At 39.4% G+C, this 16,914-nt stretch overlaps 1 protein-coding gene across 1 annotated transcript; it reads right to left on the bottom strand.

Moving 5' to 3' along the window:
• Window positions 1-7,007: 7,007 nt before the first annotated feature.
• Window positions 7,008-15,728, bottom strand: LOC124160587 (cuticle protein 7-like). Its single transcript, XM_046536470.1, has 3 exons — window positions 15,625-15,728; window positions 10,243-10,395; window positions 7,008-8,346 (listed from the first exon to the last, which is right to left on the bottom strand). The coding sequence occupies exons 1-3, from the start codon at window positions 15,634-15,636 to the stop codon at window positions 7,978-7,980; spliced, it is 534 nt and encodes a 177-aa protein (XP_046392426.1). The 5' UTR covers window positions 15,637-15,728; the 3' UTR covers window positions 7,008-7,977.
• Window positions 15,729-16,914: the final 1,186 nt, after the last annotated feature.

Raw genomic sequence — 16,914 nt, 5'->3', positions numbered from 1 at the left:
TCCAAATAGTTACGGTGCTGATTGCATTCCACCTGCTTCTAGTTCTTCGAATTTATATGCTGGTTAGACACATGCTTTTTTGTTAATATTTTTACTGTATCTAGATTTTAATGAAGCGGCACTGGTTACTGTATCCAGTGGTACCTAACCCTTGTAACGACATTGCTAGGAAGGTTCATAAAAATTTATTTATAAAAGTTTTGTAAGCAATTTTGTCCATTTCGTTGATCATCGTATTCTGTTTTATAATGACGGGTTCATCACTGTAATTACATCTCTATACTAGAAGAATGATAATGTCAATTGGAGTGGTGAGGAATATAATACCGGGATCAGTCATGGGGAAAATATATACAATGGTTTTCTGCAAGTGTTTTCTTGGTCACATCATTTTTCCTTGCCTCTACTGAATGCGGATTGAACGGAGAAATGTTTCGAGATTCAGACGTGACAAGCATAACTCACCATTTGCGGGTTGAACGTACATATTCCTCCTCCGCGTTCAGCTCACGTGCGAGCTATTTTGTCCGGCGAGTTCACTCAAGTAGTGCCTCGCTATTACGAAACCTATGGATCTGTACAAGGAGTAAAAGGTCTACATTGCGATTTAATTGATAAATCATTATTGATTTCCCACACTAGTGGAACAAGTAGGCATATTGGCATCTAATGAAATAGATGGTGGCCGGAAGTCGTTGATAGGCATTAAATTACTTTCAAATTTCCGTCAATTAAGTCACCTTTAGTTCGATCTCAGATTGTAAAGATTCCGCAGGTTGATCTGAACTATATATTTGTCTTCCATGAAGACATAAGTAGTCATGAATTTGAGGAATAAATTAAGTATCTAGGATTCTCGGAAACGATAAAAGGAAGGAAATGTACGAAAGACCACCTTCATTTTATTTTACTATTTTGCAATTTTTATTTTTGTGGTCAATTAAAAAACTTAGCCTTTCAATTTCGGGTAAAAAAGCATTGCAAAACTCATTGCTGTCTAGTGTCTATATCTGTGAAATTTAATCCAACTTAGGACTTTTTAACTTGACCTGAATCTGATTTCTGGTAATATTTGCATAGGAAAAATTAAAATCTGAGTTTGTGATGAATAAAAGCGTGATATAGGCCAGCATCCTTTTTTCCTAAAAAGGAAATCATATAATTCTTGTAAGTGATTTTCCCGGTGAATACAAAATCGAACTTACGACTTCAGCTTATTAAAACAACTTGTCTGTTTCCACACTATTTTATTTTTACCGACCATGGTTTCGGCAGCTTGTGCCATTGTCAAGGACCTTGGCACAAGCTACCGAAACCATGGTCGGTAAAAATAAAATAGTGTGGAAACAGACAAGTTGCTTTAATAAGCTGAATATCAAAGATTTCCACCGCATCACGCCGGATACTGTATCTTTTACGACTTCAGGCAAACTGGCCGACTTGTAAAAATCGCCTCGAGCGAGAAATAAGCTTTCGGGAAGAAATCCGCCCTTCCGGAATTTGCTAGGTTTCCGTAATTTGAAGAAATTTCGTAAGGACCTAAAATCCAATGTTTAACGTGAAGTCTTCCGGTTGGTAATCGCTCTTCTTTTTCCTCAGCCGTAAATCACCAGCGTGAGAGCCGAGGTAAGGGGTATTCCTTTCTCGCAAAACGTGAGGAATTCCAGGAAATAAGGATTCATGTCGCATTTTGGGAGGATACCAAGATCTTGACAAAGTTTTAAATCTCCGCGGTCGTTCGTCTTCGCGACAGCATCATTTTGTGGCGATCATCCAGTTGGCGTCTCCCTGAACATCCGTTTACGATTTCCCACTCTTGAGGCTTATATGACACAGGCCATAATAAATTGGCAGATTCTTCGGATATTAAATCGTGGCCTGTGTGATACGTAGTAATATTCTCGCCAGTTCAACTTCCATACTATTAGATGCCAGATAGTTTATTACACTCTTTACCTCCATTTGGTCAAAACTACAATGCAAAGCGGTTGGATTTTGAGAATATTTTCACTTCGTATGGATCGTTTGTGAAGAAAAAACGTAGGTAATATTGATGTAGTGTGGTCATGAAATCGAGAGAAAATGAAATTAAGGATGCAATTCAAGTTCGGGACGGGAATCGGTGGATTTGGAAGGAAAAACTATTTCCAAATTCCGTCTTTGATTCTTCCTCATTTGGCGCGTTGTATTGAACGTAACAGCATCCACATGTGGCATTAGCAGTAATTTGCTCTGTGTTAACCACGTACATTAACACCATATAACCAACCGCATAGCCAGTGTCTGATGATAAAATTGAGTTATTGACACGTATTGATCAAAAATTAGATGATTTTGATAAATTCGATGATTTTGCATTCTGAATGTTTTCTATTTATGGTAAAAAATGCTATAACTGCTGGAAAATTCAGCCCATAGGAAAGGAAATGCTAAAATAATTTTAGTTTGGCATCATAAAATTTGTCCATATTTTTGGCAAACGATTGGCAAAAATTGATTTGGCAAACGATTTTTGGCATTTTCGATTTTCAGCGTGGCTGGCAATTGGTAAATCAAATCTTATATTTTCAGATTTTTAACCAATTTTTCATCTTTAGTCAAATGTGTGCCCCAATTATTTTACCTCATGGATTCATTGTTGCACCGGTATGCTTGTTCAGTGGTACAGAGCTATCATATAAAATTCCAAAATTATTTTCTCCATCATGTTATAGCATAATGGCGTAGTTGATATCTAGTATCCTAAAAGTCAAATGCATAAGGTTTACGTAAGTTTAAGGAAAATGGCGCATGCCTTCAAAAAGAGATCACTAGTAGGTTTCACGTATTCATGATCAGAGTTAGTAATATACTGGAGAAGGTGACGTGAATAATAAGGAAGTAGATGAGGAAGTGATCGGCAAGTTTTATTCTTTGTTAAACCATTTTCATTTATAGCTTACTATCGAGTTGTTCAGGCCTATCCTGTTGACCAATATCATTTACGAAGACTTCTTAAAATGTAATAGGAATTCATTTATTTTCTTTAGAAATTGTTGATCCCTTTAGAGCGCTACAGTATTCTCTGTTAATTATTTACGCCATAACTCTATTAAACTCGCCATTAATGTTTTCTATTTATCATCTGCTCCATTGGCTCCCAGTCCGAGACAAGTTTTTAAATCTCAGGCAAAAATAACAATGTAAACAGAACCACGCTCTACCCTCACCAATCTATAACCCCTTTCAGCGCCCAGCCTTTAAAAACATTAAATATCATTCAATCACGAAATTTTTGCACTTACCAAGCATAGATATTGTCTCAATGCCTTTTACCCTCAATGAGTTCCAATATCCTCACTCAATTGCGAATTATTTATTAACCCTGCTCTATTTATACGTCTTATGGACCACCCAACGAGGTTCAAACGGGCCACCTGTGGTCCTATCCGTTTGAAAACCGACCGATTGAGAGCCATTGATTTAGTGCAACCGCTCCCCTTGCATTGCAATGTCGTATTCACTGAACCCTTGTCAATTTCCTCCGACCCGCCTCCCACTTCACGTCGATGCCTCCCCATCCAATACTCAAATACAAATCTCCCCTCCACCTCACGCCTCCCCTTCCCCTCCCCCTGCTCGCGTTATCCCATCGGGAGGAGAGCATAGACTCCTTTCACTTTCCGCCCGTCCTCTCCGCGTGGGTGTTTTCCTCCGAGAGGGGCGAGGGGATGGAAAAAGAGCGATATACGTACGCGAGGCGGGCATCGAAAGAGGATGAAAGTAATTGGCCTTCCCCTCCGGAGCAAATGCAATGCGTGCGCACTTGCGAAATCGCCAAAGGCCCAATCAATCGCCCTTCTCCTCACTTCCGGTGGAGGTGGTGCTCGAGAAAGACGAGAGGTATTTTGTCGGAGGCTCCGTGGCGAAACTTTAGAGGAAATCGTGAAAAAAAATTCTGGATCCCGAAATTTTCTCTAACTCAAGCGATTTTTCTTGCATTGTTTGCAGAAGATGGAATGAAACGGCTGGCTTGAATTCCTTTGATCGCCTGCAACAAGAAACGCGTTACCAATTGTGAAAATAGGGGCCGGTATGAAAATTTGGCAAGATAAATATTGTCATGAATGATCGGAGTGATGATTGTTAGAAATAGTTTCCGTGCGTATGAACCTCAAAATATGTTATCTACAGGGTGGGGGAAAATTATGTCACGAAATCTTAACGTTGGATAGCTGACACCAATACGAACTAAAATTACCAGTTATATTTACGTCGGAAACGTACCATTTTTAAACTACAGAAACTTTGAGCCAAGCGCTCCTATTGTTCGCGAGTTAGTTCTATTGACGGATTCTCTGGGCAACTCGAGACTTCCATTGCTTTGCCTGCCACGATATATCAAAGGCAGCCGGAAACAGGAAAAACTCGCTGCCAATCGGAGCTTTTGGAATAAATTCATGCAATTCAAAAATGTGCGTTTTTGATCTAAACATCATCAGTAATATTGGTTCAAACTGGTATCTGTTAACCACGGTTCAAATTTCGTGACACACTTTTTTTCCGCTGTGTATATTCATTGGCTAACGACGAAGAAATAGAGAAGGATATAAAGGGGTGTCTAAAACACCCCACGCGACCATTTACGCAGGAAAAAAATGCGACTGGTTACAAATCAAAGTATTATCTCTCACTCTCAACTTCTAATAACACCATCTTACCTTTAAATTACTCGAGTACGTTAGGATTTGAATATATTTCCATCTAGAAGTGCAATGATGTTCGCACATTTTTTTGGGATAAATATTTCTAACAAATAATCTTGTGAGCATAGATCATTTGTGTGGTCATGAAGAAAAACGTTTTTTTTTTCTTTGGGATAGAAGAAAGGAAAGTACAGCGCACAGATTCTGATGACGCGCAACTTTGTGTTTTCACCGGGTGCATCAGCTAAACACGAGCTTTTCAAGTTTGACAAAAACGTCTACATACTCTCAAAAATTGATCCCATCGTTCGGAGACTTTTGAAAATAACTTGAATATGGCTGTTTAATAATTTAAGCCTGCCGCATGATTGTCGCTGAAATTTACATGAATGTCTATGTGAAAAAACTCTCATGCGTCTGGTAAACTCCGACCCAGAACCCCTTCATACTTCTACGAACACCAAGTACCATGTTACTCAGTTACAATTGCCATGGATCACCAAGAACTTAGGACTGATAGTGGCATGCGATTCCCAATCCAGGGTAATTTATTCTTCGTGGCAATTCTAGTGATTTGAATATTGCTGCTAGGGTTTCTATAGTGAATATTTTATCTTGAGGAAAGCCTTGTAGAAATAGTGTAAGTCCACAAACTTGATCAGATTTATTAAGTTCATTCAATTTAAAGTATCTTCATTGAAATTAAGTAGGGGAATTGAAGGGTTGAAAGAAGGGTTGGAATAAAGAGTTGTAATGGGTCTCGTTTCATGAAAATAAAAATAAAAATGTTTCAAAGAAATTAATATATCGGTAATTGCTGTAGAACATGGACATTTGAACACTTAGATACGACGAGGCTGGAGTCTTAAGAGTTGCGGGTTTAAAGGACTGTGGGGAAGTACACGAAGTTCGCGAAGACAAAACGAAAGAGCAAGAAATTGAGTTTTAGGAGAGAATTTTGGTTGGTGAAATAGAGAAGAAACTCCGGGAACGGAAGGAGCATGTACTTGACGTCAAGGGGTTCTAAAATCTGAAATTGCGGGAAAGATAAATGACAAGCGTTGGGACTTATGGAGAAAAAGGGTTTGTAAACGGAATCAAGAGATATAGTCCTTGTAAAGTTCTCGAGATGGAAGTTAAATTGATAAATTCTAGACGTAAGCAGAATAAAAGGTAGTTTTTCGACTTCTTTGGGAGCGTGGTGTCTACGTAGACTGGAGAATTCAACGGCCAAATTTCTCATTCATACTGCGTGTCTTCATTTTCCTACTAGATTATTCTGACAGGATAGATATAAATAACAGGAATAGTTGCTAACCACTTATCAATAACCAACTACTTTTCAATACTTGATCATACAACCATGAGTAATTAATATGAATCTAATGTGATAAAGATATTTTGCATAGCATATTTCACATACTAGATTCTCTCTCCTTCCATTAATTCGTCATTTTAGTCGGAGACTACGTATCAACTAAGCATTTTGGTGTGTTATTAGTGACTACGACTTCCAAAGGAGCTATTAATTAGTGAGGGAAAAGAGGGTGCTTAAAACTGCGATTGAGGGAAAGATTGATCTCCCCGATGTAATTAAAAATTATTTTACTTATTTTGTAGTAGATTTGAAAATGTTCTAAGAATTAAAATATCTTAATTTTGCTTACATTATTCTTCGGCGTTCACGTTTTGCTGCCTATTAGCGTTAAACCCTGTGTTGTAGAAAACGTGACAGAATAAATGTGTTGTTTATTTAAAAAAAGTTAAAGTTTAGGCATTGCGGACGTTTAAGGGTTTAATTTCCTAAGAGTCTCCCCAAACCACGTTTCTATGCTGTTTTTTATGGCTATCCTTAAGTTTATCGCCATCCAATAATTACAATTTTTAAGGAATTAGCAAAAGAAATTTGATACCGTCACTGAAGAAATGGCTATTTGCTCTCTGATGATAAGTAGATAGTTGTGAATATTTTTTAAAAGTAATCTTTTTTAATGAAAGGGATCAAATATTTGCGTTCGATATACTCTTGAATACGTCATTCAATATACTCTGAAATATGTCGTCATTCAAATATATTTCAATAGTAACAAGTATTAGGAGCAAGGAAATAAATTGTCATTAATTTATTTGAACTCTACTTCTCAAAAATTGTACTAGATATCGGAGTATGGAAATAGTACTCTACGCGTGACGAGTGAACTTAATAGAAGATTAATTTACGCTATTGTTGCTATTCTTATGATATTTTTTTTGAAACTCTTCCAGTCATTTTAAAGGGAATGGGATGATTAGGATAAGGATAGATCAAATAAAAGCATGTAGTTCCGTTTGATGGATCACCTTTATTTTTATTATTTTTCCATTTTTTACCGTCAGCATCTATGTACAGTTGTAAAGCTTCGCTGACATATTTGCAAAACGTGAGATGCTGGACACTTGAAACAGGGATAGGTGAAAGAAGGGCGAAAGTAATGATAGATTACACTTAACGTATGAGCGTGCTTACATGCTAGTCACATTACAATGAAGTGATTTGCCGGATCGACACTATAACGCGAATTTACCGGCGTATAAAAAAATATTAAAGCTTAGGTATGTATGTGACGATGCGATGCGATGATAAGCGCGTGCATTACCTCTTGGGGAGCACTAAATGGGAATTGGTTGGTGAGGGAAATAGAAGTCTACGAACGAAGAGTGGGAAAGAAGAGAAAGTGGGAGATAGAATGAATGATGTGAAGTGTATCAAGATGCGAGGTACTCATTAAACCATGGGCCACCATCATGCGGTCTGGACTGTCCGCTCGTCGCGCCAAGAACGTCCGGAGTAGGAAGAGGTCACCGAAGTGAACGTGAAGCCATTTCATCCTCGTTTTTATGTAATCCACGAGGCGGGTCTTTCCATTCCGTGAAGAAACTTGCTGAAGCGCCTTACTAGAAGATGCTTGTAGAAAAGATCCAAAGAATCTGACCGCATTTAGCGGCCATCAGCTCACGAACAGCGTTGTGATGAATGGAGACTTCAACGACCGACGCGAACTTCTCCGGATCATGCCGATATCCTCGGCCGGGGACAGCCGTCCCTGCCGGGATGTGCAGGCGTCGTTCTTCGCTACGCGGGCGAACCGTCTCCTCCGATCATGAGGCTTTGGGGATTTTCTCCGTTTGCCCTGTCAGGACCCCGCGCGTTTGCACGGGGCGCGGTTTCTCTTCGGATGCATGATGATGTTGTTTTGGTGGTGTTTCTCATTTGGGGAGGGAAGGTGCTGGGGGGGAGCAAGCGGCGATCTGCTTAGAAGTGGTGTCCCAGGTAGCCGTGTCCGCCGTAGGCGTAGGCGGGGGCGGCGTAGGCGGGGGCGGCGTACTTAGCCACAACGGGGGCGGCGACAGCGACGGGGGCGGCGTAAGCCTTCACGGCGACGGGGGCGGCGTAGGCCTTGACGACGGGGGCGGGATGGGCAGCGGGTCCGCTCCTGTGCACGACGGCGTTGAATCCGTTGTGTGGGTCAGCGGTGTAGTCGACGGTGCGCACAGTGCCGTCGGGTTCGACCAGGCTGTACTGTCCCTTCACGACGTCTCCCTCACGGTGTTCGGTCTGGCTCTTCTGGTCTCCGGTGTGAGCGTCATGGACTCCATAGTTGAACTGGTAGTTGGGGACGGCCTACGTAGGAGGGAAGAAAGACTAGATTAGCAGATGATACATAATTGGAGAAGGAATTGTTGAATTCAGGAAAAACTTCTTAATAGATAGAGCGTTTGGCTACTGGCCGAAGGATGGAGAATTTATATTTTATTCATACTCATCAACCCAAAAACTGCACCATTTGGCCTCTACATCTTTGGCTTAGATGAGTGGAAGGACAGAAAATTCTTCCCAAACTTTAAGGAGTAGACGGATAACTTGGTTGGCCACATTTTAAGGCTTGATGAAAACAATGGTAGAAAGACAAAAGGAAGGGAAGGACCATAAATGAGATAAATAGGACAAGTTATAAAGGATGTGCATGACAATAAATACGTCGCTATAAAAAGGGTAATGAATGAAGAGGGATGGAGAGCTGCGCCAAACTAATCTTAGAATTGTTGTCTAACAATGATCTGGAGGCTATAATAAAAAACAATGAATGATCACAAGTAATCATGCCCTGGTTAAGGATTACCTATCCGGGCGGGACTTGACCTTCAGCTTGGCGGGTTAAAGCTTGACCCCGCCGCCACCAAGGCCTACTCAAGTTATTCGCAAAATCCCAAAGAAAAATTACCTAGCAAAGCGAGGTGGTGCTGGGATAAGAACTTGAACTCACAGTGAATGTATACATTTCAAATGTAGCCCATTTCAGAACAATCTTGGAGAAGACGTTTTTTATCACTTTAAGTTATTTTATTGGACATTTTTTTATCAAAGTTCAATCTATTTTTAGTGAGTTATATTACGAAAAGGGTGTAAATTCTTGCAATGCGCCGCAACTCGTGCTTTAAAAAACCTTAAAGTCGACCTCCTTATTACATTTACGAACTTCATTAAGGATCGCAGTTCGTTTACTATAATTGGAAACATAAAGTAAATATAGGCCCAATGGAGTTGCTTTGTACGGAGTGAATCTGAAAACTAAAAAGTAGGTGATTGAGGAGTTCTTATACGGAAACGTTCCTAAACGGGGCATGTCGGCAAGAAAGGAAATGTAGCGGGAGACCACTTCGAATATCTTGATTTTTTTATGAAAACGTGTATGCCTGCAGCTAATCGATATCACCGCGATGCTAGAAACTTTCCTAATGAGGAAAGCAATTGCGTTCATAGTGTAAACATTTTGCGCCGAACTGAACTGTCCATATAGAGGTGACATTCCTCGGGGAATATTTCAAATTCAAGCGCGTCAATTATAGAACTATTTACAGAAAGCGAAAATCCTGTTTCGATTGCGTAAGTGATTTTTAATGGAGTTGCTACCTTGACTCCAGTAGTATTCAATATATATAGACTTTACAGTTAAAACTGTTCAAATTGTGATGCTCGATAAGCTCGTAAGTGATTAAATGGAATTTTAAGGGCGTTTTTTTAGGATTATGAAAAGTATAGTGTATTCTCTCATTACCTTCTTGAAGCATGTAGCAAAAGGAACGGGATGTGAAAAATATTTGTTCTTATAAAATCCTTTTTAGAGTTAGGTTTGGTTTGCAATTAAAAGTTTAAAAAATAAAATTCAACGTAATTTCTCTGCTAAAAAAACTTTGATTTAATATATTTTCGTAATAATTTGTCGTGTTTTCGCTACGCAGAAGCTTTGACACAGCGCGATATGTTTCTTATACAGGTAGTTATTTTTATCTCACGTGGCAACGGTAGGCTTCTTGAAATATGCTTACGCAGTCCTTCCATTCAAGAGACGGCAACTTGCGTCGCTGCCAAAGCGATCCAGATTAATGGGATAACGAACGGTGAGTCATTACGTTGACCGCGGCGGCGGTCGTTAAACCCACGTGGCAGGAGGTAAGGAGCGCTATTTTCTCGCCTTGATGTTCCGTATTAGAATGAAGGGCATAGTAGTAAGCTTACATAGTAGTCAACGGCAGCCTTGGCAGCAACAGCAACGGGAGCGGCGTGGATGGCGGGTGCGGCATAAGCCACAGCGGGTGCGGCGTAGTGTCCTCCGTAGATTCCGGGGTGTGCGCTGGCGGCGGCTGCAAGAGCCAGGACGAGGGCAAGAACCTGAAACAAGGGAAACAAAAAAGGTTTGCTAGGTTAGTAATCTTAAAAATATAAATTATTTCACTGCAATGCTCATGTAATCGGGGGATCCAGTAGATTCATATTGGTTATACATTCATACTCTCACTGGTATCGTATGGTATTTTGAAGGCGACCGATAGCTGAGGTCAGAAAGAATTCTCGGGTTCTCCACCGAGTAATTGGGTGCATGTCTCCCGACTTTTCGAAGAACGACTTGTTCTTCATCATCAGGGGATCTTCTGAATGGCAGCGTATGGTTGAATTAAAATTCACAAGATTCCCTGAGGACGAAACGGAGGCAAAACGAGGCAAACGGTGGGAGATATGTAACTAATTACCCGGTGGAAAACTCAATAATCCTTCCAGCACTTAATACGCCGGGAAAAATCTAGGATCTTAAGATTAAGATAGCAAAGGTCATTGGCGCCGTGAGGGAAAGGTTGGGACGGAATAGTGGAGAGAAACCCAGCGTCGTCCTTAGCCTGCTCGTAACGAAACGCGAATAAGGGACCAAGACCTAGTGGAGAGTTGAATTTGAAAGAGCCCTCCATGAAACATTGAAGCAAACATAAGGTAGTCTCTGTTTAATCTTTTCCGACGTCGGGATTTTATCCAGGACCCACCCGTTGGAAAGCCATTTTCAACAGTTGACAGCAGTCCTGAAATTGATTGGCCCAGTTATTTCATTGCTTCATTTCCAAACTTGAAGGGGTATGCTCGAATAGTTATGCAATTATTCCGATTACCTTCTACGATTAAATGACCTTACCCCTGGGCCGTTTCTGGTTACAAATATATATTTCGGTATAATATTCAAATTTAAGTGAATATTCTCAAAGAAAATTTTTAAACGCGAGTCTCAGAAATATTAAACGCTTTGATTTTAACATACGACGTTTTCATGGAGAGAAAGTTTTGGCAGGGGAAGAAAAAAAGAAGAATAAAGATTTGAAGACAAATTGAATTAGTAAATACGAAAAGTTATGGAATTTGTTTTAGAATTGCAGGAATGAATTTGAATGCTAAAGGGAGGAATTTTTTCGAGACTACCGAAAAGTGTACTAATTTCCCAGCATGCATGAGGGAAAGGAGCGCTGAGATGAAAATATTCAAAGCGGTTTTTACGTAAAGATGGATTTTTATAACGACCTAGAAAGTAAAACCATGGTTATGACCGCTCATTTGAGACTCTCGTACGTGAAGCGTGCAGGGTCACGAATTTTTCCATCAAAATAGCGTCGGATTGTATTCCTCCAAGTGCTTTCTAATGATATCACGCGTGAATCGAGGTTACGATGCCCATCAAATACTTCCGATGAAAGGGAAAGAGAGGCCGCAATTCCTCATGCGTAATATTACCCGTTTAGCTATTATATGCCCCTTTTGTTGCATAATTTAAGTATCAGGCAATATAGGTGAAGTTATGAATGTAATTAACTGGATCCAAAACATTGTATGGATACTTAAACAAGGTTTCATAAAAATCGGCTTGTATGTTAGTTTTAATCCTTCCGTGGGCTGACACCTTCAAATTTCTTGCTATGAAGTGGATAAATATTTCAATTTTTGTTAATGGTTTCGGGAAGTAAATCTCACGGTGATAAGCTTTACAGTATACAAATAACATTTTTTGAGTTTTGGCTTTTGGGGTAACAATTTTGTGAACCAGGATTTTAATATTGTGTACGCTCTCCAAATACTGTATAAAGCCAGCTCTCAGTAAAAGTTGCAAATGTGTGAGTTTCATATTATTTTAAGATGAAAACCTTTTAATAACGAGGATGAAATCCTTGAAAAATCATGTAAAGTACTAACCGTCATGTGCCATGGTATACTGATATATTATATCATTTGTTGCGACTGGTACGGAACTACCAACCAGATGAGACAACTTTTGGTATACAGTGAGCTAATCTTTAACAAATGCGCTGGAGTATTGTGAAGCGGTTAACGTGAATATTTTTCATTCGGAATATGGCTCTACGGTCAGTTACTGAACAGTGTGTCTCTTGAATTTTTAATGGTCACGGACGGAAAGGGAAAGTAACTCGAACGCGTGATTGCTGAAGTGGGTGAAACATGGCCTGGTCACTGTAAGAGACGTGAAAAAATCATTGCGTTGCCCACACCCTCGTTTCCGTGAGCCTCAATTGTATTGTAGTATTGTAATGTGCAAGTTTTTATCCATGGACGAAATATTGAGTTACGAAACGACGATGGGAATCCACATTCGCAATAACTACCTAAAACCGCTACTCATCTGTGTCGTCAACTTCCTGCCTTCACAGCGGTCCTATTGGCTCATTCTCTCTCCCTTCCATTCCCTGAGAACTCTAACGATTTACACGCTATGACCTGGATTCTGTTGCTTGTGACACATGGGAATATATTGCAGCCGTTCACTCGCATGCATGCCAATAATTTCGTAAAAAATGTACTCTCGATTTTACTACCAGTAGTACACTTTGTATATCAACTTTTATTAGAAAGAAGATGATTTATTTTGTTCATGGTGGAATTTTTGAAATCACAAGGGTGACAAATATGGAGGGCGATGCAATTCATAGAAGAGAGAATTCATACAAGGAAATTTACTTTTAAACAACTGACTTAAAACGCGTTCATCCAACTAGCTTACCAAACAAAGCAATGTAGTTTTAACCGTAATTTTTAACTTGCATGCGGAGAAAAGGGTGAGAAGGCTTGAGAAGGGTTGGGGGCAAGACAGGTCCGATGGGAAAAGCTTTCAATGGTATATTATTGATGAGTCGCAGAGGATAATTAATCAGTTTTACGCACTCGTTACAAAAGCGATTCTAAAAAATAAAAGGATGACTTATATAAAAGAATAAAGAGAGGGAAAATGGTAAAAGGATTTATGCACTATTTGGAAAATTTAGTTTGCTATTTATTTCGCTTCTTCTTTTTTCTGATTCGATACTATAATATTATTGGTCGCTATTTCTTTTCCTCGTGCTGCCCAGTCATGTAAACCCTAAATGCTTTTTTTCCCTCCTATCGCTGCAATGTTACCCTCAGGTTACTTTAGTCTTTAACGATTTGCTCGCTACATTTTGTGTGTTTTAATATTATCTGCACAACGTGTTTCTCATTCTTTATGGTTTAGAATTTCTTTTGTTTGAGAACTTCGAAAAGAAAACTTCGGCAATATTTTTAACCGCATTCATTAAAAAATACAATAAAATTTAAACATTGCGTTTTACTAAAGCCCGCCTACTTTAACTCGATATCAAGTTCCATTCTACGACGTTCATCTGACGAGAGTGATAGATGAAAGTATTGTCCAAAATAAATTTTGCAGCAATCTATTGTTCGTGAGTGGGTATTGATTCCGTGGTTGCAACAGGAAGGGACTAGATGATTTCCGCATGCATAACCTATTTGAAGAAAGTGCATTATATTACGTGACCGAGGGATTGTCTAGGACAAAAATCGTTTTGCGGGCGAGTCTGCGGTCGTATGGGAGGAATAAGGGATTGAGTTTCACACGAAATGCCTCACTCATTTCCCAGGGGAGTTTCCGGAATACGAGGTGGCGGGAATCCTTTTCATGCATGCCGACATTCTTGAATCCTTAAATCAAAGCTCAATCAAAAGGCAGTCGTCAATCCACGTGAAATGCAACATCTATCATTGGCCGTTTTCAAACGCTTTTTACGATCAATGAATGGAGTATCAGATATAAGGTAGATACATTTTTATGATACGATACACAACAATTTTCCATCCCAACAGAGAAATGGATAAAACTTTATATAAAGCAAGAAATAAAATATTATTCTATCAATTTTCTCGGAATTTAAAACATACGTGATTTGCTATATATTCTTCTGCAGGGCTTAAAAAGCTAGATTCATTTCACTGCAGTGAAATATCGTTTTAAATGTTGAAAAATCTGTGTGAAAGCAAGGGTGATGCGTCAGTAATTTATAATATTTGAAAATAGTGTGCTAATGAACGAATTACAAATATCTGTAGAACCTACGATGGAGATGGACTTCATGAGACTTTAAGCGTGTTATAAAATATTTTAACGAACTGTATTGGTAAATATGGAAAACTTAACCATCAAAAAATTTCTCTGTATTTTACTTTACGGGATTGTTTGTATTCCCATGCAAGAGAATCTAATGCGAGCGCTACGAAAAATCTTTGCCGTAATCTTGAACCGTATTTACTTTTATCCTTGATGAATTATAGCTGGTAGAAATAGTTGTGATGACTTGAAATTAAAGCTCACTTTTTACTTTATCCGTGTAAAATTAAGTCCTCAATTTAACAGGATATACCTAAAATGGTATACATTAGCTGAACCGTTTAGAGACTTAAGTGGCTTACAATTGTTTCAGAGAAAAAAAGTGACATTTCCTGTCCACCTTAGAGTCAACAGAATCACAAAAATGAATATAAAAAGACAATATAAAAAAGAGAAAGTAACCTTACATCGCCCATTCAGGGCATAAAGTGCGATTGCAACCGAGGAACCCTAAGACGGTATTCTCAAGCTGAAGTATGCCGCAGAGTAGAGAGGTTAGCTTCAAAGGTATAATAAAAAGAACTAGAAAAATAAACTGAACTCTGGAGCTCTCTCTCTATAGGTTTGTAGTGAATTTATAATAGCAAAAAATTGAATTTTTTAAGTTACAATAGTTATGAACCGTAATGATCAAAGAAGAATAGGACTAAGGTTTACCCCACAGTGCCACAAGTTACCCAGGGAAAGCCAGTTAGTGATATTCGCAAACTGAAATCGGTAACGAATTCTAAACTTCATCGCCTGCCTTACCAAAATCAAAAACAACTAAATTCTCAATGCTGTCTTTAGATTTACTGCAAATCATAACTGAAAATAAATGAAATTTCCCATAAAGTAGTATTTATAAGTTATTCTGATCATAGGAGAATAAGATTGGTTTGGTATAATTCTTTACTGAAACGAAAAATCTATGTAAAGCTCTTGAGCTCTTTCTGACGGTGAAACTCTGAAGCAACGAGGAGAAACCCTGAGGTGGTATTTCCAGGCTAATATCTACAGCCTGGAGACTTCAATGCCCGACAAGCCCTGAAGTTACCAGAATAAAGCCTGAGATGGTATTCCCGAACTGAAGTCTACAGCCGTGTGGAGACCTCAACGTCCGGCAAGTGGCAATCACACCACGGAAACAAGAAACTAGATTTGAAACTCACCTTAGCGGCCATTTCGATCGATTTCGTCTTGTCTGGACGACTCGTGGGATATGATGCTACGGATTTGCTGCCTAGAAAGCGTCTGACCTGTCTGGCCCAGTGGTCGGGCTTATATACCCCGTCGGATGACGGCGTCTCGTTGATGAGGACGTAACGCAGGAGGGAGGGGGAGGAATTGGGAAGGGCTGCGGGGCGGCGTCCGCGTTGGAGGACGCCAGATCTCCCGTGCAGCAGGGAAAGGTGATCACCAAACACCTTCACCACCGCCGTACCCCTTCCCCCGCCCATGTCCCCACCCTCCCGGCCATTAAGGCTCCACCCACCCGCGACACTCCACCACCACGGCTTGCCTCCTCAGACTCGGCGAGTCCCTTCCCCGTGAGGCCAACCTTCGAAGTCATGACGGGCCTCTCTTCCTCTTGTTTCCCTCTAACCCTCTTACTCCCGGGTTAGATCCCCCTTTCGTGGACTCTAATGTAATGAGTCTGTTGAGTACCGTAGGGCGTTGTCCTTGTTAAAAGGTAGTCCAGCAATCGTGAAGTTTGAGCGTTTGTCGTTGATCGTTTGTTGGAGTTAAGCGCTTATTTGCGCGGTAAGCGGTATTAATTTAAAAAATTGTTCATTTTTAATTTCATATATATTTTAATTTACATGATATATGATAAAAAAATTATTTACCTAGAATAAAAAACTGTCTAAAAGAAATGTAAAATTTTAAATCGAAAAATGATTCATTTGCGTGAAAGCAGATACATGAATGGTCCTGCAAATAAGATACTATAGGCTATTCAGTCTGCGTGCCCATTTTCCTCTAATTATAGCAATTTACCTAGTATGTTCCATTAAATATTTTTATTACAAATAAGTAATATTGTACTAACTCCTTTACATTCTATATATCAAGTTTTCCAAAGGTCCCCTCCTAGAGTACCCCCTTAATAATTCGTCACACTTTGCGATTGATTGAACTGTAAAGATATGCTTCATAACCCATGGCGTTATTTCAACCAATAGGTAGTATTTATCAATATATCTTTTCCTGGGAACCCATGATGGCTACTCCTAAATGAGGGTAGAAAAATCATAGAAATTTCCATTTTATTATTTAATTGTTAGCGTTAATTATATTTTAGCTTCTAGTACTAATTTTTTGAAGGTAATTAACAGTATTAAGTGTTATCATTGAAAATATCAGGTTGAACAATACGCGTGATAAATATTTGTTTCGTCATTTAAATATTTGCTCAAAAATGAAAGGAAAAAGTTCCACCACTTTACGTTCATCTCAGC

The sequence above is a fragment of the Ischnura elegans genome, chromosome 6 (genome assembly GCF_921293095.1).
Source record: "Ischnura elegans chromosome 6, ioIscEleg1.1, whole genome shotgun sequence".
Classification (NCBI taxonomy): domain Eukaryota; kingdom Metazoa; phylum Arthropoda; class Insecta; order Odonata; family Coenagrionidae; genus Ischnura; species Ischnura elegans.
This window is presented reverse-complemented; position numbering and strand designations above follow the sequence as displayed.